The sequence below is a fragment of the Gouania willdenowi genome, chromosome 6 (assembly GCF_900634775.1).
Source record: "Gouania willdenowi chromosome 6, fGouWil2.1, whole genome shotgun sequence".
NCBI classification, from domain to species: Eukaryota; Metazoa; Chordata; class Actinopteri; order Blenniiformes; family Gobiesocidae; genus Gouania; species Gouania willdenowi.
Window position 1 is genome coordinate 26,017,126 of NC_041049.1, and position 22,170 is coordinate 26,039,295.

The 22,170-nt window shown below is 39.0% G+C and overlaps 3 protein-coding genes across 7 annotated transcripts in view; all 3 read right to left on the bottom strand.

Annotated features, from left to right (window-relative positions):
* ptpro (protein tyrosine phosphatase receptor type O) overlaps window positions 1-4,542 on the bottom strand; it is a 42,516-nt gene extending 37,974 nt beyond the window's left edge. For all 5 annotated transcript variants that reach the window (XR_003674385.1, XM_028451597.1, XM_028451598.1 and 2 more), the window contains exons 1-2: window positions 4,252-4,542; window positions 82-331 (exon numbers count right to left, since the gene is read on the bottom strand). Coding sequence is in view for 4 of the 5 variants with exons in the window: in XM_028451597.1 (XP_028307398.1) it covers window positions 82-331; window positions 4,252-4,302 (301 nt within the window). In the remaining variant the exon portion in view is untranslated. The remainder of the gene's footprint in view (window positions 1-81; window positions 332-4,251) is intronic.
* A 4,326-nt stretch (window positions 4,543-8,868) lies between these two features.
* cradd (CARD and death domain containing adaptor protein) lies at window positions 8,869-13,787 on the bottom strand. The gene is made up of 2 exons (XM_028451653.1): window positions 13,352-13,787; window positions 8,869-10,258 (listed from the first exon to the last, which is right to left on the bottom strand). Exons 1-2 carry the CDS (start codon window positions 13,677-13,679, stop codon window positions 9,957-9,959), a joined length of 630 nt encoding a protein of 209 aa, XP_028307454.1. The 5' UTR covers window positions 13,680-13,787; the 3' UTR covers window positions 8,869-9,956.
* Window positions 13,788-15,674: 1,887 nt separating this feature from the next.
* flncb (filamin C, gamma b (actin binding protein 280)) overlaps window positions 15,675-22,170 on the bottom strand; it is a 60,167-nt gene continuing 53,671 nt past the window's right edge. Inside the window, exons 44-47 of the mRNA XM_028451584.1 lie at window positions 21,975-22,151; window positions 21,677-21,895; window positions 16,591-16,800; window positions 15,675-16,503 (exon numbers count right to left, since the gene is read on the bottom strand). Coding sequence (XP_028307385.1) covers window positions 16,316-16,503; window positions 16,591-16,800; window positions 21,677-21,895; window positions 21,975-22,151 — 794 coding nt within the window. The 3' untranslated portion in view covers window positions 15,675-16,315. The remainder of the gene's footprint in view (window positions 16,504-16,590; window positions 16,801-21,676; window positions 21,896-21,974; window positions 22,152-22,170) is intronic.

Sequence of the window (22,170 nt, forward strand, 5' to 3'; positions counted from 1 at the left end):
ATGAAAAATAGGCTTCGATGACTGAAGTGTGGGTGGAGTTAAAACTGGTAGGTTGGTGTTAAAATAAATGATTCTCCTTACTGGTAATGATAGTGACAGTGTTTCTGGGCGGGGCCTGTCCCAGTAGTAGTCCCACAGTGTAGCGCTGACCGTGGGTGGAGCAGTTAAACAACAGAGGCTCGCTGATGTTTCCAAAGGGAAGGCGGACTGGCTCCGCCTCCCCGGTGATCTGCACACCGTACCACGTCACGTTCTCCTGCAGGTCGGAGCTGTCCAGCACCGCCATTATTACTCCCTCACTGTCCACGTGGGCCTGGAACGCCCAGGAGCCCTGCAGGGAGGAGGAGTCACGTCAGGAGACAAACTTACACAGAATATAACAGACGCACACACACGCACTCCATCCATCTATTGATAAACTCACTCAGATAATCAAACTAACTGCTATCAATAGGTGATGGGTTCTCCTCTCTGTGTTGTTTCCTATTGGCTAACTGAAGGGGCGGAGCTTCACTGAGGCTCAGTTACAGGGAATGAAGACTGTACACACAAACCACCCTCCTGCTCGTCTCCACGACAACAAGAATAGAAGGAGTTCAGGGTAACCATGGAAACCAAGCCAGAGCTTTAATGAATGCTGATGCTGTCGCAGGTGACACACATGAATCACACACTGGGAAGGTTTTTACGACAAAGTGAAATAACGAACCAGACAAAGACTGAAAGACAACGACAGACATTTACAGACAAACAGAGTAAATCATAGACACACACACCTACACACACACACACACACACAGAGGAAAAAAATCACTGACAAAAACACATAAAAACGCAGGGATAATCACAGACGATAGACAGACCAACACCATTAAAATGTATTTTAAAAGGCGTGACATGGTTGAACAGTTCAAGAGCATTTTCTCTTTAATGTTCATTTTCTGTTAAATACATTTGACAGACATAAACAAGGTGTCTGCAACTCTTTCATAGCACAACATACAAAAATGTCAAATCTTGACAAACTTGTTCAACTAAATTCCTGTAAAACATCAATATTTGACATTTTGAATGCATTTTAAAGCTACAGATAATACCAAAGTTTTATCAGTAGCTTTTACTTTTTTAAATATCTGAAAATAAGATGTTTATTTGTCATGTGAATGAGGCCTAAAGTAAGTTTAAGTCTGAGTTTTTGCAGACATCTGACACATAAGGTCAGAACAATCAGTGAGCTCACACTACATGTTTGAAGTGAAACTAGAACATTCATTAATCAGGAATAGTTCCAAGTGTTTCTCTTTATTATCACATTCATGGAGTTGAAACACAGAAGATCAATGCTGAAAATGTAAGTAATGCCTAATATTGAACAAGGTAGCTTTCATTTTCAGTTATTTAACAAATAAAACATAGTTTAATATGATAATTGTCAGTTTGTTGAACAATATTTTGAGGCAGAGGTGAGAAACCTTGACCACAGCGGGGCCAGAAAAATGTGATTTAGTGATGTGAGGGCCACATTATCAACATTTATGTCAGCATTTAGAATAAAGACCTTTACGTTATACGGGGAAGAACGATGGGTTTGTTTTGTCATTTCATGGGCTTTCGGTGTATTTTTTTTGTTGTGTTTTGTTTTGTTTTTTTGTGATCAGTTTGTGTATTTTTTTTCTCATTTTGTTCTTTCTGTTGTTTTCTTGTGTTTTTACTGTCACTTTGTGTGTTTTTGAAGTCATTTAGCTACTTAGCTTGTTTTCCTCAGATTTTTTTTGCCGTTTTGTGAGTTTTTGGAGTTATTTTGTGTATTTATATTGTCTAGTGCAGTGTTTCTGAAATGGGGGTACGTGTACCCCTGTGGATACGCGATGGCACTATAGGCGGTATTTGAGAGAGAGAGAGAGAGAGAGAGAGAAAGAGAAAGAGAGAGAGAGAGAGAGAGAGAGAGAGAGGAACGTTAACAAATCAAGTGTCATTCTTGGTCCTACATCAGGAGGGAAAAGACCAGAAATGATAAAAACTATAAAAATATATCTATTCAAGAGGCACTAAATGTGTGTTTTTCAACCTTGGGTTCGGGACCAGATATGGGGTTGCCTGAAATTTCTGAAAAATCCAAATCTAGTTTTGATTTTTTTAAATTATTTATTTATTTTTAATTAAAACAACACAATCTTAAACAACTGTATTTCTATACTTTGACTTTGTGATATATAAATCTAGCTAAACTAAAATGCAGTAAAAACAACATGAATAAAAACAAATTCTAGAAGAAAAAAAAAATGTCTTTGAGGTCGCCAGAAATTCTTGATCTCAAAATGGGGTCATGATCCAATAAACATTGGGAACCACTGCACTAAATACTGTTTCTTTCCACTTCTTTACAAAATGGCATTCTATAAAATGTGTGTTGCCACTCGTTCATTCCATCATTATTCTCTATAGTTGTTTAAATAGTTTTCTGAGCAAAATGTTGCAGTAGAACAAAGACAAGGGGCACTTGGACTCAGAAAAAAGATAAAGGGGGTACTTGAGCCAAATAAGGTTTGAGAACCACTGCTCTTGTGTATATTTCTGTAATTTTCTAGGGTTTTTTTAAGTCATTTTGTGTATTTACTTTAGGGGCTGCTTAAAATTAGAGGGAGGGGCCCCAGGGCCGCCAGTAGCCTATGTCTGTTTTAAGGCCACTAAAATACACAATGTGTTGCTTGTCTGTCTGTCATGCATTTGTCCTAATAATTATCTAACATTTACAAACTGAGCTCATACTAATCATCTTTCCTCATTAAATACAATTATGGTGTAATTATAATTTTGTTGTAATCGTAATCAAATTGTAATTGAGTTCAGATAATTGACTTTGTAATTGTAATTGCCAGGAAAATTATATAAAAATTGTCAATTATAATTGAAGGCTAAACTGGGGAACCATGATACGATTCTATGCACAGTTCTACACATATGTAGTTATTAACAATTATTAAAATATGTTTCAGAACAAGCTTTCTCACATTTTACTATTTAAAAAAAAATGTAATTAAGGGGTAAAGTGACACAAAAAAGTCTCTGACGCCCACACAAAAAATATGAAAACCTATATTTTCATTGATTAGGAAGCCTAACAAAGCAACCAATCGATAGGAAATAAATGATATGAGAGATATTTGTTTTTAGTGTATTTTACAGCTGATTTAGAACCCGTTCATCATAAGAGATGCTAACAGAAAGCTAACACATGAGGAAGGTTACATTTTATTAGGTTATTTATTTCAGGCTCAGACAGCAATTGTGATTAATTGTAATTGAACTTTATTAATTGAGAATGTAATTGTAATTGACTTTCTGAGGGTAAATAAATGTAATTGAATTGTAATTTGGAAAAAATGCAGGTCACTGTAATCGTAATTGAATTGTAATTGACCCCAACCCTGTCTTTCCACCTATTCTCAGGGCTGATAGTAATAAAGTCTGAGTATGTCTGTGTGTGTAATATAACCCATCCATTCATATGTCTATGTCTATTCACATATACTTCTCTGTTCTGGAGCCTGAGCACATTCTGTTTGTGTCTGTGACAGAGATGCTGCAGACTGACCCACTTTCTACACTACACACACACACACACACACACACACACACACACACACACACACACAAATAAACAGATATACACAGATACACACGCAGTTACATACACACACACACACACACACACACACACACACACACACACACACACACACACACACAAATAAACAGATATACACAGATACACACGCAGTTACATACACACACACACACACAGACAGACACACACACACACACATAAACACACACAGTTACACACGCACACACACACACAAATAAACAGATAGACACAGACACACACACACACACACACACACACCCACAGATAGACACATACACACACACAGACACACACAGTTACACACACACACACACACACACACACAGATAGACACACACACATAGATACACACACAGTTACACAGTTACACACACACACACACACACACACACACACACACACACACACACACACACACACAGATAGACACACACACATAGATACACACACACACACACACACACACAGACACACACACACACACACACACACACACACACATACACACACACACAGTTACACACACACACACACACACACACACACACACACACACACACACACACACACACACACACACACACACACACACACACACTGACCGGTCCGTAGATCAGCAGTAGGGAACACAGCAGCATAGGCTCGAGCTTCATGGCGGCTCCACTCCGCACGTTCACATCCAAACAAAGGCTAAGATTGTGTGAGCCGTGCACGCGCTCTGTGACGCGCTAAAGAATCCTTTTCCTCGCCGTCTTCATCACCATCCTCCTCATCATCATTACCAGCACCGACTCGAACCGGGGCCCAGTGTTGGTGGAGATGCAGCCCGCTCTGAGGTGTCCATTCCTCGGCCTGGAGACGATCAGGAGGAGGGACGGAGCTCTGCGGATCCAGGCCCCGCCCAGACACGCTAAGACCTCAGCTTCATCATCTTCATCACCACCAGCATCCAGGGATGGGGTCCGTTACATTTACGTTTTCAATTACTCATGTTCAATTACAATTCAGTTAAGATTATAGTTGCCAGCATTTTTTCCAATACAATTAAATTACAATTATTATTTTTTATCCTCAGAAAGTCAATTACAATTATGTTCTCAATTACAATGAATTACTATTACTGAGCTTGTAAAAAATAACCAAATAAAAGTTTGTCTTCTGTTAGCATCTATTATAATAAGGGGTCCTAAATCAGCTGTAAAATACATTAAAAACAAATATCTATCATTTATTTCATATTTATTGGTTTTCTTCCTCAACAATGAAAATACAGGTTTTTAATATTTTTGGTGTGAGCATCTGAGCTTTTTATGTGTCAGTTTACCCATTGATTTCCATGTTTCTTTAATGGTAAAATGTTGGAAAGTTTGATAAAAAAACACATTTTAATAATTGTTACCTACATATGTGTAGAACTGTACATAGAAATGTAATACGGTTCCCTAGTTTTGCATGAAATTATAATTTAAATGTTTATAGAGATTTGCTGGCAATTAAAATTACAAAGTAAATTATCGGAACTCAATTACAATCTAATTACAATTACGACAGCAACAGAGCTTTTAAATTACAATTATAATTATGCCATAATTGTAATTAATTATCAATTACGTGATTACAATTATAATTGACCTCCACTCGTCTTTGTTTCTGCCAAGTGCCACTTACTGTATGGCACATGTGTCAAACTCGAGGCCCGGGTGCCAAATCCGGCCCTTCAGAGCATCTGATTCAGCCCGCTGGACAAAGTGAAAATGACAAAATAATAATAATAATAATAATAATAATAATAATAATAATAATAATAATAATAATTCAGTCATAAATTGTTGTTGAAAGAACTAAAAACCTTTTCAAAATCCTGCAATTTTTCTCAAAATGTTCCACAAAATCCCCCCAAATTAAATAAAAATTAGTAAAAAAAAATAAGACATTTAGGTATCTGTCACTTAATCTTAGACATTGTTGATGGTTTCTGTACTTAAAGACCGTGTAGGGCAAATTCTGACATTTTCTTCTAAACACATGAAATAGGTCATAAATGTATTCCTTAAAACATGCACGAAGCCATTCAACCATTTATAATGTAATTGTGGAGCTAGGCTTCAAACACTGTTTCCAATGTCTGTGTTCAGTATTTCATGGGCGGGTCAGAAATCAGTGCCGTGTTACGTAACGGAGCCCTCATTAGCATAAACTCGCCCCTGCTGCTGAAGCACACCAAACTTCCACGACCTCCAGCAGGCATAATTCGGCCCCTAGCCGAAAACAAACCACATATTTGGACTCAGGGGAATGAAACGTGTCCGCTGGTGCCACATTTTTATGAAATGAGCACTTTTATAAACCACAATTTTGTTTTTTGCCTCTAGTGGGCGCTTTGACTCTACCCGGGAGAGATGCACATATTCGGACTCGGGCGGAGACGACGTTCCGCTGAGACCTCGTTTGGCCCGATTCGAGCACTTTTGGAAGCACTATCAACGCTGGAGCCACTTTCACACTGCTCTCTCCTATACACATAGGCCCTTCCCACGTGTGGGCGTGGTCCCAGTGCCTCTAACTGACACGCCCCCAGCGTCTCAGAGCAGAGAGAAGTGCTTGTTTTTGCATGAATTTGAGACGTAATTTTATATACTTAGCGATTTTTTTCATCTTTCAAATTTGGTTCAGTGGTCAATGACATGTTTCTGTGGTGTGACAAACTCATAACACTCGTTTATTTCTGCTTGACACAGACTTCAATGTCTAATTTATAACTGGAAGTGCAAATTTGGGCACATTATTGTTGAAATTGTTTGTTTTCCCGCCTAAAATCTGTGGCCCACTTGTGATCAAACTAGTTCGATTTTGGCCCTTGAACCAAAATTAGTTAGACATCCCTGCTGTATGGAGTTTGCATGTTCTCCTCCTGTGTACCTTTTTAAGAACATTTGTCCAGGTCGTGGCTGCAGGTGGGAATTAAACCCTCACACCAGTGGTTCGGGTTCCAAACCTTTTTTGGATCTTGACCACATTTTGAGATCAAGAATTTATGGTGACCCTAAAGACGTTTTTTTTTTTTTTTTTCCTTCTAGAATTGGTTTTTGATGATGTTTTTATATACTGTATTATTACAAATACAGAGTATCCAGGATTAGTGACAAGTTATGCAAGCTCAGATATTTATTTATTTATTTTTCAATGCTTTTTCAATCAAATTAGAACTACATTTATATTTGACAAAACAAAAGTATAGAATACAGATTGTGTGTTGTTTAATTTGAAAAAAGAAAAAGAATTAAAAAATCAGTAATATTATCATTTTTTTTACTATGAATTACTAGACATTTCAGGTGACCCCACATGGGGTCCCGACCCCAAGGTTGAAAATTGCTGCCTTCCACAGTCCGTCTACTGCTGAAAGTCCCTTTCTCTCTGAGGTATGTTTTTTTCCTCACTTATATATTTATCATCCTCACCATTTGCACAACAGTAAGTGCATTTCTCAAAACAATTCATATCAAAACACCATGGATCACATGCAAAATCTTTCTCTTGTTCAAAATCCTTCAAAAGTAAATATTTGTGTCACTGAACATGTCAGTGTCATAGCAGATCCTAAAGAATAAGACAGTCAGAAATGAACCAAAGCGAATGAGAAACGCACACAAATATATAAGTTTTAAATTATTTTAACTTGACATAAAAAACTGGTGGTCCAGTCCCCTCATAGATAGATAGATAGATAGGTTGATAGATAGATAGGTAGATAGATAGATAGATGATAGAGATAGATAGGTAGATAGATAGGTAGACAGATAGGTAGATAGATAGGTAGATAGATAGATAGATAGATGATAGAGATAGATAGGTAGACAGATAGGTAGATAGATAGATGATAGAGATAGATAGGTAGATAGATAGATAGGTAGATAGATAGATGATAGAGATAGATAGGTAGACAGATAGATAGATGATAGAGATAGATAGGTAGATAGATAGGTAGATAGATAGATAGATAGGTAGATAGATAGATAGATAGATAGGTAGATAGATAGATAGGTAGGTAGATAGATAGGTAGATAGATAGGTAGGTAGATAGATAGATAGATAGGTAGATAGATAGGTAGACAGATAGGTAGATAGATAGATAGATAGATAGGTAGGTAGGTAGGTAGATAGATAGATAGATAGATAGAGATAGATAGGTAGATAGATAGATGATAGAGATAGATAGGTACGGAGGGTAGATAGATACTGTAGATAAATAGATAGGTAGATAGATAGAGAGAGAGGGAGGGATGGATAGATAGAGAGATGATAGACAGGTAGATAGATGATAGAGATAGATAGAGAGAGGGATGTGCGGATGGATAGATAGATGATAGATAGGTAGAGAGATAGAGATAGGTAGATAGATATAGATAGATAGAGAGGGATGGATGGATGGATAGATAGAGAGATGATAGATAGATGATAGAGAGATAGAGATAGGTAGATAGATGGATAGATAGAGAGAGAGGGATGGATGGATGGATAAATAGATAGGTAGATAGATAGATAGATACTGTAGATAGATAGATGATAGAGATAGATGATAGATTGATATGGGACATTATTAATGTTTGTAAATACACAGAGAGATTTGATGTGATCAATGTGTCAGACAGATAGCAGAAAATCTACATTTATTTTGGATAAATCCCTGAGTTTAAAAAAAACTCTCTTAGAGCTGTCTAAACTGATGGGGGGATTTAGACTACCAAACTTTATACGTTAAGGTGGACGATGACACACTGAGTTCACAATATGAAGCTTTACAAACAACCAGAAAACCACATTTTATACATTATTGTTTGTCAGCACAAAAGTAGTTTTTTGGTTTTCTGCCATTGAGACATCTCAGCACTGTGTGACCTAAGTCTCCATCAGACATTTAACTAAACCATCGTCAGAAAAACATTACACATCTGGTGCTAGTTTAGAAAACATTTTACCATCACTGAAACCTGCTCTAACATGCAACTCCCCTACAATCACATCTGTGTTTTCTTCAAAGATTTATTTAAAAATGGAACATCTGCCTTGTTTGAAAACACTTTTTCAAATATCTCCAAATTTGCAGCTGACATTTTCAACATTTATTTGAAAAAAATAAAAATTTTGCAGTCATTGTGGAAAATATCAGAAATTTATCACAAAAACAAAACTTTTTACAGCATTTTGAATTTCTCTCTCAGACTAACAATTTGAGTCAATGCAAAAATGTCATTTTTAAATCAGTTTTTTCACTTATGGAGCCAATAATCATTGTTAAATACACATTACCATCTCCATGCTGTCTGAATGAAATTTGTGTAGTTTTCATAGTCTTCATATACGCTAACAGCTGCTGACTGGCTTAGTCAATTACATGTAAAATTAACACAGTGAGGTGAGATGGAGCTTCACCTCTTTAGCCAGAAATTGTGAGTTTAATCCTCAACTGATGTAAAATTCACATTTGAATGACACAAAGAGAAAAGAGAAAAAGACTTTAAACAGGAATTATGAAGTAAAACCTATAGTAATGTTTCAGATGTTTGGCTTGTAAGCAGATTGTAAGTAATGATTAATGTCATAAAATTCAGTGTACAATCAGTGTACGACAACGAAGAGATGGAACATGCTCTGTGTGCAATGATATAAATGGTCAAAAGTTAGGACACACCGTCCAATTTTAATGAAATGAGGAGTGTCCTAAGGTTTGACTGGTAGTGCATATTAACGAACAATCAAAGCTAAACGTTGAGGGACTTTTCCACAACTCATTATGACAGTGAGAAAAAGTGTAAACTCATTTAACATGCATGTTATACCTTGTAGAAAATAAATAAAACTTTTCTAAAAATAATTAATTACATGGCAATAAATACTTAATAATTACCAATTCCTTTGAGCCTCAAATGCAGACGGTCACTTTAAAACTTAAGATTGTTAAGGCTGCGTATGAATACTATGTATAAATCATATATGTTTTTATCTGTGAATACGTGCAAGCCCTGCAGACTGACATCATGACTGAATATTTCCTCATAAGTCCAATATTTGAAGGACTTGAACAGTAAAATGACTCTTTCATTAACAATGTGATTGTTGTAAAGTTCTTTGGTCACAAATCGAAACATTTAAATTTAAACCAAGATCTTCTGTGTTTCGTTAAAAATTCATTAACTTCACTAGAGTCCTGAGAATGATCACATCTAAAAGTGATGCTACAGCATTATAATATACAACACAAGCTTTTCTCTAGTTTCTGTTCAGTGGGTCTGTGTCCTCTCAGAGGTCAAAGGTCAGTCAGAATGTTCTCCAGGACAGAATGATGAATGTCTGCAGCGCTCAGACTCTCCATCAGTCGCTGGATGGTCGCCCTACGACCTTGGGCCCGTCTCCACTGAAGCAGGCCGGCCAGCACCGCCCCATGTAAGCTCTGAGCGTGGTCTGACCGACACCGGAACAGGTCCTCCACCGACAGACCCAGATCCAGCAGGACCACCTCCCACTGAGAACCCAGCTGGGCAGCCAGCCGGGCCAGTTCCCGGTCTGTGGGGACCCTGACAAGGACGGATGGAGGGAGGCTGTGATGGTCTACAAAGTACAAAGAACCAAGAGTCAGACCAGAACATGGACTAGATCCAGTTTACAGTGTAACATGGACCAGCAGTGCTTTATATTTCACAATCAAATCCTTGTTTTTAATCCTGAAATGTCTTCTTATTGTGGGTGATACAGCTGATCACTTGATATTATACACGTCAGTAACAAGATTTTAAGACCACCGCAATTAAAACTCTTCTTAAAAAGTGATTTATTGACTTGGTTTTGTTTTCTAAATTATTTAAACATTTATTTAAAGTCAATTATGAGACCATATATTATATGAGAGCTTCCAGTCCTCATTGACCTCATTGTCTCTGTGTCATTATAGCACAAAGACAGCTTTAGCAAAAGTAACCAATTATCTGAGTTTAGATGTATGTATGTGCTGGATCAGCCAGTGGCACAGTTCTCAACAGGTTTCCAACCATGGGGTAGGGACCCCATTTGGGGTCGAGAGACACTGGGAAGTGGTTGCCAGATGCCTTTAAGAAACAGAATATGTTTTGAACAATTTGAGCCCACTTATTTTTACACTTTTCCTGCATCTACACTAAACTTATCATATTTTAACCTATTTTCATCACCTTTTTTTTTTTTTTTTTTTTTTTTAACATATTTTCCCTCCTTTTAATGCATTTTTGATACATTACTCCCATTTCTACCACTTCTCCATAAAATTTCAATGTCTTTTCTGCACATTTTTGGCACTTATTGACCATTTCCACCACTTTCCCAACCTCTTTTCACCATATTTCAAGCTCATTCTTAACAATTTAACTCCATTCCATTATTTCCCAGGTTAAACTAACTGTTCCTTTTTTTTTTTTGTTGCCACTTTTAAGCCAACGTGACAAGTTTGAACCCTTTTTACCACTATTTCTGTCTGTTTTTGGCCACTCTAATTTGCAAGTTTGAACCACTTTCTGTGTTTTTTAAAATCCCATTTCACCACCTTTTCCACCATTTTTGGTCACGTTTAAGTTTGACCCATTTCACTTCCGATTAAAACAAGGATATACACCTTTAAGATGACTATATACTACGGCACAAATAGTAATACACTTCCTGGATAACAGTGGATATTATTCAGATGAATAAATAAATATGGTTATCACAGATTCTTCATAGAACAATGGACCATAGTTTTACTGGCTTTATCGATGGGCCCCCAAAAATCTCTCCCCTTTATAGATGGCCCTGTCTCCACGTGACTGTTATTCAATGTTCATGTCTATGTTCAACCACCTTCAGATACAGTGGGGGTCCCCGCTCTGAGACCTTTATTTTGGGGATCGCGGGCTGAAAAGTTTGAGAACCACTGGTAGAGGCAAATGCTAAAGAGCCCGTCTAACCTGGGGGGCCACACATGGAGGAATAAAAAATATGTGTCGTCCTATAGCATTTATATATTATATTTGATATCTAGTGCCAGCTATTATAAAGTAGTTGGTACTATTTGTTCATGTGAAAAAACAAGGACACATTCATTTACCTCTACATTAACTTTCAAAGATTACTGGACAGAGCCTCCAACCTACTGTCCATATTAATACTGCACAGAAAATTAAAATAACCACAAATGAGTAAACCAAGGCCGAAAACCAAAATAAATCATTATGCCAATTATTAGTACTATTTATGGCCGTGACTGTGTTCTAACCTTACCAAAAATTAAGACATTGCAATTGCATAAATTAATATGAACGCTTCAAAGAATAAATAAAGTTAAAGAATGCTGCAGTATAAAAAATGAAATACAAAATAAAATTAAGCATTTAAGTTGTGGATGAAGAGCAGCCTGTGCTGGCTTCTGTTTGTCATTGCTGGGCTCATCAATCAACCAATAGGCAAAACATTTGGCGTGCATAAATAATATAATACATTTGTTATTATTACAACAATAAATGAATACAATTTATGTGCTATATTGGTATTGAGTAATTTATTTATTAATTTGTTTGTTTATTTATTTATTTATGGCATATATCTGTAGGTACTTATTTATTCATTTATTTTTTAGTTATGGCAGAGTTGCTCGTCCATAATGAAGTCGTGCAGATGCAGCTGGGTGTGAGCACGCACCTGGTGGTTTCATGTGTATGTGAAACATCAACATATGAACCTCTTCTCAATGATCTGATGCCTCAGAGGCTTCATCTCACCACCTTACTGAGGGACATAGTCTTCATCTGTATCACTGCCCCAGAAGAACAGCTGTCCAGAGGTGAAAGTAACGGATTACAAGTACTTATGTTACTGTAATTGAGTTCCTTTAATGGGTACTTGTACTTTTTTGAGTATATTTCTAAAGCAGTCATTTCACTTGTACTTAAGTACGTTTTAAAAGAAGTAATGTCATTTGTTACATTTGTACACCCAACTGTTACTGAGTAAATGATTATTTTTAGTTTTAAAATGATGAACAGAGGGGAATGGTGGCCTAGTGGTTAAGGACAGCAGGTTTGTAATCTGAGGATCGTGGGTTTGAGTCCCCTGGGCCAATGCTGTGGGATGTTGAGCAAGTCCCTTAATCCCAATCCATCTGGTCCCCTGGGTGCCAGCAGTTGGCAGCCCACCACTACCCCTCAGGGAAAATGGGTAAAAATGCAGGGAAGAATTTCACTACGGTGATCAATAAAGGTTACATTATTATTATCATAGCCGACCAATCACATTAAACGTAAGGCACGGTGCCAAAACAGCACAGCATTGATGCCAGTAGAGTTCATAAATGTATCTATATTTAGAGCCTGTGATTTTTAATTTTTTTATTTTGAATTGAAATCATTGGTGTTATTATTTTAAAAAGAATTGTACATTTTGACAAACTTTTTATTTTATACAGATGCCTTTGTGGGAAAAAATAAGTTGAAATCGTGGTTTCGTCCTTTTTAAGTTTCTACATGAGATGTTTACTGTATGTAAGGTAACCATGGCAACATTTATTACCATAAATAAACATGAGAGGTGAAAGTAACTTTTAGTAAGAGTATTTCTAGTAGAGTAGATATATTAGTCCTCTGCAGGATTCACACTAACCCACTGGACACTTCTCTTCTCCAGCCCCAGGTCCGTGCTCACCTGGTCCCTGTTTGGGCCCCAGTCCTGACCCTGGTTCTTGTTGTGGTTCGGTCTTCTCCAGCTCCAGCAGTAGCCGCTCTCGGACCCAGCTGAAGTCGTCCAAAGCCCGGAGGAAGGCGTCAAAGGCACGTGGCCCGCGTTTCGGCAGCAGGTCTAACAGATAAAGGGTTCGGTTCTGGTCCGACGTTCGGGACTCGATGTCTTGCACGTGGACCTCGGACAAGATTCCCTCCTGGAAGAGATGCGGAACGATGGACTCCAGGACCAGGAGCTGCCCGGACAGTTCCAGGCGGAGGCGCCGCAGCACCGCACGGTGCGCCAGGTCCATTACGGCCCTAACAGCCGAGTTAACCCCCAACCAGCTACCGATACTAGTTAACCTTTAACCAGTTCACCCAGAAATCCTCTAGTTATGAGGCTTGACACGTGCCTAATGTTTTTGTGTTCGGGTGGGAACAAAGAAGTGGAACTAAGGTTCCACACGAAAGTCAAGACTGAATTTTCAAACAAATAAACCAGAATTCAGCTTTCGTGTACAGTATTAGGTTCAGTTAAAAACAAAATCATATAAATGTTTTCTATAGTTCATTGCTTATTATGGTGAAACATATATTTACATGTTTAGTATGTAAAATCAACATGTTTCCAACATTTAAAAAATGTACAGAAATAATGAAGCATTTCGAATTTTAAGGTGTTATGAAAAGTCACTGAGTAATAAAGATCTTGTTTCTGATCAGCCTCGTATTTATCAGCGCTTACTTTATCTCTTATTTTACAGTCAATGAAAACAATGTTTTTGTTTTTTTTATGGAAGCCCATTTACACTACAACAAGACATCATTATGAAATACAAAAGTCACAGCTATAAGCTAAAAACTCACAATAAAATACATTTAAGAGGTATGACCAGCATCACAAAGTAAAAATACTTGATGTATACATTTCTAATGGTTTTGTTTCACTACATTTGAGAGCAACTAAAGTACTTTTGTGTTGTTTTTGCCGACAATGTTGGAATAAGAATTTGGTTGATTGAAAAGATCTAATTAGCACAGATGCTGTTTGTGGTGTTTACAATTTATTCAAAAAAGAGGAAAAAGAAAGATCAACGTGGAGAAGCAACATTAAAAACATAAACATACTCGGGTAAGAACGGATCTGTGCAGGGTCTGCCCCACATACGTAGTGGCTTCAGAGGGAGAAGGATAACAGACGGGATACATCACGTGTAGACCTAAGAGAAGCTTATCCAAGGTGAATTCATTTTATAGTCTGGATGCGGACTGGTGTTTGTCACTCTGTCCTGAGTGGCAGCTGAGACCACAGCCATCTCTGTGAGCTTGTGGGGGGACGAGCTGAAAACAGCAGCTCGCGGCAGTAACTACAGAGAGATACTGTACGTGCATTCATATCAGAGTCTCTAAAACATCCGAAAACTCTCCAATAACACGCGATAAAGTCCCTACATTTGTCACTAGTCTCTACTGAGAAAAAAAGTTGCCAGTGTGCAACGAGGAAACTGATGAATGAAGATACGTTTCAAAACAGGGAGGGGAGGGGGAGCGTGGTTTTTTCTATACAAGTCTCACGATTCTACATTCTGCAGCTTTAACAGTGACAGCTGGCTTGGCTGAACTGCTGCTCTTCACGCTGGGCGGAGTTTGATTAAATAATAGTGCTCTCTAAAGAACCAGGCCTACCACAAACCACATGGCAACTTAAGTCAGGTGTTTTCTCTTTGATGAAACAGCCGTTCCAGTTTCATACTGGTTTAACTGAGCCAAACTTCCATATTAAACATAACCCTAAGCTGGGTTTGATGAAATACCAAGGTCTGTTGCCAGATTTCTGTTAAGGTAGGATTTTTTGCTAGTTTCATTGTGTTTGAAAATGTAGTAGTCCGAAATTATAATTTCATTGTTAGTGTTTTTTTTTTGTTATTGAAATGTCCTCCCCTGCTAAAATCACCAGCTGAGATCCTGTTTCTGTGATTAACACAACTTATCACGGGTCTATTGTTAAAAATGTAGTAAACTATTTATAAATGATGAAGATTAATGTAAACTTTAAATTAATAACTTTTTTTTTTTAGCAAACACTCGAAGTTGCCAAATTTCTTTTTTAGGCAAGGGTGTCCAAACTATGGCTCGTGGGCCAACTCAGCTTGCAAATTAAACCTGGAGCTTGCCTCATCCACAGAAATAAACTTCCTGAACATTGAGGATGCAAATTGGCCACCAACTGAGTTTCTTTAACAGAAACCCAGCGCATCTCGTAAATTCAACCACTCAAGAAATCAACATAGTAATTCACACGGATATCACACAAAGAAAAATCATTTAATACTTTACTTTTGTCCAACACAGTGTTTGCTTTTTTAAATCAGGGGTTGTCAAACTTGTGAATCTGCACCAAAGTGGTCATAGTGAGCAAACGCACACTTCTAACATAGACATGGCAACAATTTGGTTATTAATGTCAACTTTTTTTCAACATTAAAATTGGTTTCAAATGTTAAGCCACTGGTTTAATCAAGAAGCCTTTTGATGTTGCCAGACTGGGAGGGGACTTAGGTACATTTCTGCAGTTCAGTATATTTTCTTGTTGAATGTGGATAATAGTGCATCCAGTGAGGACACAATTTTTTAATCATCTGGATGTAAAGAGAAAGAAGAAAGTTTATGATACACTAAGAAAAATGAGCTGACAATGATTGTGCTGATGAGACTGAACAAGATTCATGTGCTTTCGTCTGCTGGATATCAAACCAAACGTCTTTAGACCTACGTCAAGATCATCTTCACTTTAAACCTGGGTAACCAGGGAACAATTGCGGAATCTAACCTCATAACAATAGCAAAATGAATGTGTGGAAATCTCGTAAACGTTGGCAGTGTTGAGGCAGTGAGCAGTTTCAGTGGATAATCCGAAGACTTAAAGTGGAGAAACCACAGCTGAGCTTTATTGGACGTTGACTTTAAAAGGACTTCCAGGGATGTTGTTGTCACCCCACCTGACGATGAGGATGTACTCTCCCTGTTCTTTAACGGTGTAGGTGACGTTGTAAATCCTGTTGCCCATGTGTTTAACAAAAACCTCCTCGCATGGCGCCTTTGGCCCATGTATGCCAACCATCAGCATGTTGGTGCCTGTAGGAGACAGAGGTGGGACAATCACAGAAACCTTGTACTTTCTTCAATCTGACAAATAGTACTTTGAGTAGACACCGTCCCCACCGGCATTACTGCAGTCCACCGTGAAGGTGTTCTTCTGTCCGATAAAGGCCTTGTACAGTCCAGCCCCATGGGACACTACTTTACTGGTATCTGAGGAGAACTTGGGCAGAGACGAGAAGGCTCCTCCCACTGATGAGGACGACTTGGTGACAGTTTCCACAAGAACTGAGGACGTTTCGTGTAGACTGTGACCACTGGATAGATGAGGACCTAATGAAAGACAACAGGCACAATACGATGAGTAAGTCGTCTGAATTTACAGGGGGCCTGAATATTACTGCAAAGTGTTTGATCAGAAACACAAGAGAATGCCACTGCAGTTCAAAGTCTTTATTCAGCACTGCCTCACAATTAACACACCTGTTTGTTGTTTAAATGAACAATCCTTTTATGTTGTCTTTATAACACTTCTGTTCAGCAGCCATATTCATTTCTTTTCCTCTCACTGTGCTCTCGGTACTCTCGCGATATCTCAGTATCAACTATACTAAATTTTCCTCTTTTTTTTTTTTTTTTTAGAACAAAAGCTGTCTGTAACATAAAAGCTTCCTTCCTAATAAATCCTAATGAAAATGCCACAAAACTTGTCAACAAATCTAAACATTATCATTTCCATTTTACATAAACAAAGGAATCTCTCTTGTTATTATTATTTTTCAAGTCTCTGTATCTGGTGGTAGTGATTACCTCAGACACAGGTGGGTCAGGTACAGTTGGAGCAGTCTTAGCAATCGGCACATTTCCTGTCATTGCTGACTTGACCGTTGCAGCCTGATGAAAGCTCAGAAACATCAAAGTCCATTACCACAGGTGTGTGGTGAAGATGTTTGACATTCCTGATCCCTTTTGATCCATCCATCCTCTACTTTCAAGTCATCCCACAAACTGCCTACCATTATCCTTAACAGCCTCCACGAGATAGCCAAATCTGGCAAATATCTTAGATCTGTAACTATAGTGGCTGACGAAATATCTGAAATAACTTCAGCCTCTGGAAATGAAGTACTGTATAGTAGTCTATCACAGTTAGTATGTACTGGTTTTGGATAGGACCGACCAGATCAATGCCTATCTTAGTCCATGGTCTCGGTGGTAGTTCTAGTGGTTGAAGGAATTGATCTTCGTGTAGTGGCTGGTTGAGCACACAGGCGGAGCAGTTTCTGATCAATCTCTCCACATCTATCCATTTTGGGCAAGATGAATTTGCTCCTGAGATATTGCTTTGTACGGATCACTCCTTGGTGAGTCTTGTGTCCAATCCTCAGTGTACAATCCTGTGTCCTCTCAGCACAAGTCCACCACAGGTGAATAACTCTCCTGCACATCCGTCATAAGGCTCCAATTCCTCCGGAATCGTATTTGGCCATTTTCCTGTCTCCACGATTGTCTTTAGTTGCTTCAGTGTGTCATCCTCTGTTATTTTCTGTTTAATGTCCTCAAGGCTCATGGCCTGTACCTCATGCATCGTCACTGACAAAACTCTGTTTACATATGTTTCCACATACTCGTTATTCTCTGTCTCCGGTAAAGGAAGTCGTGAATATGAGTCCGCTAAGTTGGACTTTCCGACAATGTGTTCTATCTTGTATTCATATGTTTGCAGTCTCATGCCAAGTATCTGTATTCATGGTGGTGACAGTGTTGCCTTCTCTGGGTTGAACATGTAAATGAAGGATGTGTGAGTAAACGTCCCTCCCCACAAGTAGGGTCTATAGAAAAACTGCACCTAGTCCTACTGGGCTTGCATCACTAATGACTACTGTGGGTGCACCTAGTTTAAAGTAGACCAGGCCTTGCTCAATCACCAATGCTTTCATTTCTTGAAATGATCTCTCTGTTTCACTTGTCCACTCTTTTCAAGTCATCTTCCATAGTGGTTCTGACAAGTTCACGTAGTTTGGTATGAATTTCATAAAAAATTCACAGGTGCCCAAGAATGAGCATAGTAGCTGGACGTTCTCAGGTCTGGGTGCTTTGTAGACGGCCTCAACCTTTCCTGGATCTGGTTTGATTCCTTCAGCAGTGATTACATGTCCCAGTATCTCCATTTGTTGTAGTCCAAAGATACACTTGTCTCTGTTGAATTGAATCTCTGGAAGACTTGTCTCGGTCTCTGTTCCAGTTGCTCCTCGTTTTCTCTGAATACCACCACATCATCCATGTAGGAAACAGTACCAGGCATGCCACATAACATAGAGTCCATAGGTTTCTGGTAGGCTTCTGGTATACTCGATAATCCAAAGGGAACTTTTCTGAAGTGGTAGCATCCTCTGTGTGTGATGAACGTCGCTAGTGGTCTGGACTCTGGGGCTAAGTCACACTGCCAAAACCCTTTTCGTGCATCTAGCTTAGCAAACATTTTTGCTCCCTGCACTGACTGTTAGATGCAAACACAAGTCCTAACATTGTGTGCTGCCTGGCAAGCCTTTTCGGAAGGCTTGAATCAAAGATCCGAACAATAGCTGTGGTGAATGCTCCATCGCCTGGGAATAAAACCTTTATTGTCAAGGACTTCTTCACGTCCCATGGATTGGATTTTCTGTGTGACTGAAACCTGGATAAATGTTGGTGAGTCAAGTGTGTTCTCTGAACTTTTATAGTCCGCTTGTTCATTCTTCAATCCCTCAAGGTAATCAGGGCGTGGAGGAGGAAATTGCGACTGTTTATAAGCAAATGTATAAGTGCAAGCAGTTAACGCTCTTTTTGTCATATGCAAGCTTTGAACTCAGTCTTTGAGTTGTCTCGCCTCCTTCCTATCCTATGTGCAGTCGTTTACAGACCTCCTAAATACAATTTGGTGATTTCTTGCACATGGGAAGTAGGATTTAAAACAGAAACATCAGAATCCTCTGACTCGATATTTCACGGAAATAAACCTGAAGTAGAGAGGTAATTCAAGTATACTATGAAATGATTAAAGCACAGAGTTTTAACGTAATCTAAAGCAAAAAGAATGAAGCTAATCCGACAGAATGTAAATGTAAAGTTTAGACAGAAGGATATTTTAGAGAATGCTGGCTTTGGCAGAGTCTGTTGTGGATTAGTAGTTTAAGCAAGAGCAGTGTTTTCATTTAATGTGAATTAAATATCCCCAAATTTGGTAGAGTCTGTCTTGGCTTGGTGTTTAACCCGAGTGAAAACACTCTCTCTTTGTTTTACTGAAAGGGAAACTCAAACACACTGAGGCCTCATTTATAACCCTTGCACACACACACACACACACACACACACACACACACACACACACACACACACACACACACACACACACACACACACACACACACACACACACACACACACACACACACACACACACACACACACACACACACACACACACACACACACACACACACACACACACACAACACGAGGGTTGAAAGATGGGCAGAAAGATGTGTGGTGACTCAGAGGTGGTGAAACGAAGCCAGATTAATCTCATATGTCTAATGTACCGGTAATCGCAAACCAGACTTATAAATTCACATAATATTTACACAATTCTGCAGTGCTGTAGATGTGTTCCTTTAGTGAGCCATTACAGCTACTGTGTGCACTGGACAAATTCATTTGCACGGTTGCCTGGCTCAACACATGATTTATTCATCCTGACACAGCAGTGTTAGAAACAGAGTGCAGGCACACGCTGCAATGATGGCTGATGCTCGGTAAGTACAGAAACACCTCTAAAATTCTGACCTTTAAAGGAGACATATCATGCTTTTAAATCCTTCCTTTTTACATATAAATCATACAGTTGTGGTCTATATAAAGCGGAACTGCAATGCTTGGGTCTGAATTCCTCATTATTATAGCTCCACAGGCCCCTTTTCTGATGTGCTTCTGAGAGCAACTCGTTTTGGTGCGGTCTTTTTAAATGCAAATGAGACACTTCATACCCCGCCCCCTCTCCAGGTTGCAGAGGTGACGCTCGGTTCAACTCCACCCTGTTCGGCCATTTTTGTAGTTTGATAGAAGAGATACGATTGTCTAGCGGCGCAGAAACTTTTTATTCACACATTATTTACAAAATGTCAACAACAGAAGACTTGTCCATCCAGTCTTACATGTTTGAGCCAGAGTCGGACCCGGCGGAGCGAGATGAAAATGAAGATGATGAACCTGCAGAACCCTAACAAGTGAGCTAACACAAGCACCGAGCTAACGCTAGCGCCAAGCTAGCGTCACGAAATGCATTTTAATAGTCTTTTCAAAGACAAAAACGGCAAAATGAAATGACTAATGAAAACTTTAGACTTAAATTAAATCACGTAGGCCATATCATCAGGGATCTAAAACGAGCACACAGCGCTAACATATGAAGACGGTGCAACTGCTAATGCTAACAAAACAATGACAGGGACGTCTTATCACACTTTTTAGTGTTATTTACAGCTTACCGAAGTGCTCTGTTTGTCGTCTCCAAAGATAGAAGGAATTGAACCCTCAATCAGATAAAGTCTTTCGGGAAATCCTTCTTGTAAATTACGTGTGAATAAACTTTTTCTGCGCCGCTACACAGCTATATCTCTTCTATCAAACTACAAAAATGGCCGAGCAGGGTGGAGTTGAACCTGGAGAGGGGGCGGGGTATGAAGTGTCTCATTTGCATTTAAAGAGACCACACCAAAACGAGTTGCTCTTAGAAGCACATCAGAAAAGGGGTAGAAAAGGGGCCTGTGGAGCTATAATAATGAGGAATTCAGACCCAAGCAGTGCAGTTCCACTTTATATAGACCACGACTGTATGATTTATATGTAAAAAGGAAGGATTTAAAACCATGATATGTCCCCTTTAAAGAGAGTTTCCATAAATAAGCAGCCGCTTCCTCAGGTGACAAGCTGTCTACATGCATTGAACTACCTTGAGCCTTGACAGCAGTGCATTCATTGCCATTTTTCAAGCATCACATATGTAAACAACTGATAGTGAATATAAATAACTGATATTTGACATTGGACGCACATGGTTTCTGCACCTAATATGCGCGCGCACATCAGTCACGTCTCATGTTTGTCCACATTGAAATACGTCTATACACCAGAAGGAGTCACTATTGATGTTGTGGATTCTCATTCTCACCAGACACTTTTGCCTTGAAAGGGCTCCCCATGATGTGCTGCGAAGCACCATATTTGACGGAGATCAAGTAGTTCCCAGGAGCCGTGGGGGTGTAGGAGACCTTGTAGCCCTCAGTACACTCCTGACAATCCATCTTTACCTTGGATGGTCCATCAATGGTCACAGATAGAGCGCCAGGACCAGCATCACACGTGTTGACGATGAATTCTGAGGCCACCCCTGGGCAAGAGTAGGAAACAGGAAACATTCATGAAGGTTTCATTTGTTCCTCCAGCAACTGATCATGTGACCATTGTACCTGTGGTTCCTCCTTCCAGGCCCAACCCAAAAGCAGAAACCAGTCCTGGATCTCCAACCTGACCTGGTTCTCCAATTTGAATCTTAAAGGGGCTGCCAGGGATGTGGCTACCGTTGAAACAGACACCAATGGAATGAATCCCATTCTCTTTCGGGATGAAGCTGATGGCGTACTTATCTGTAAAGGCACAGGGACT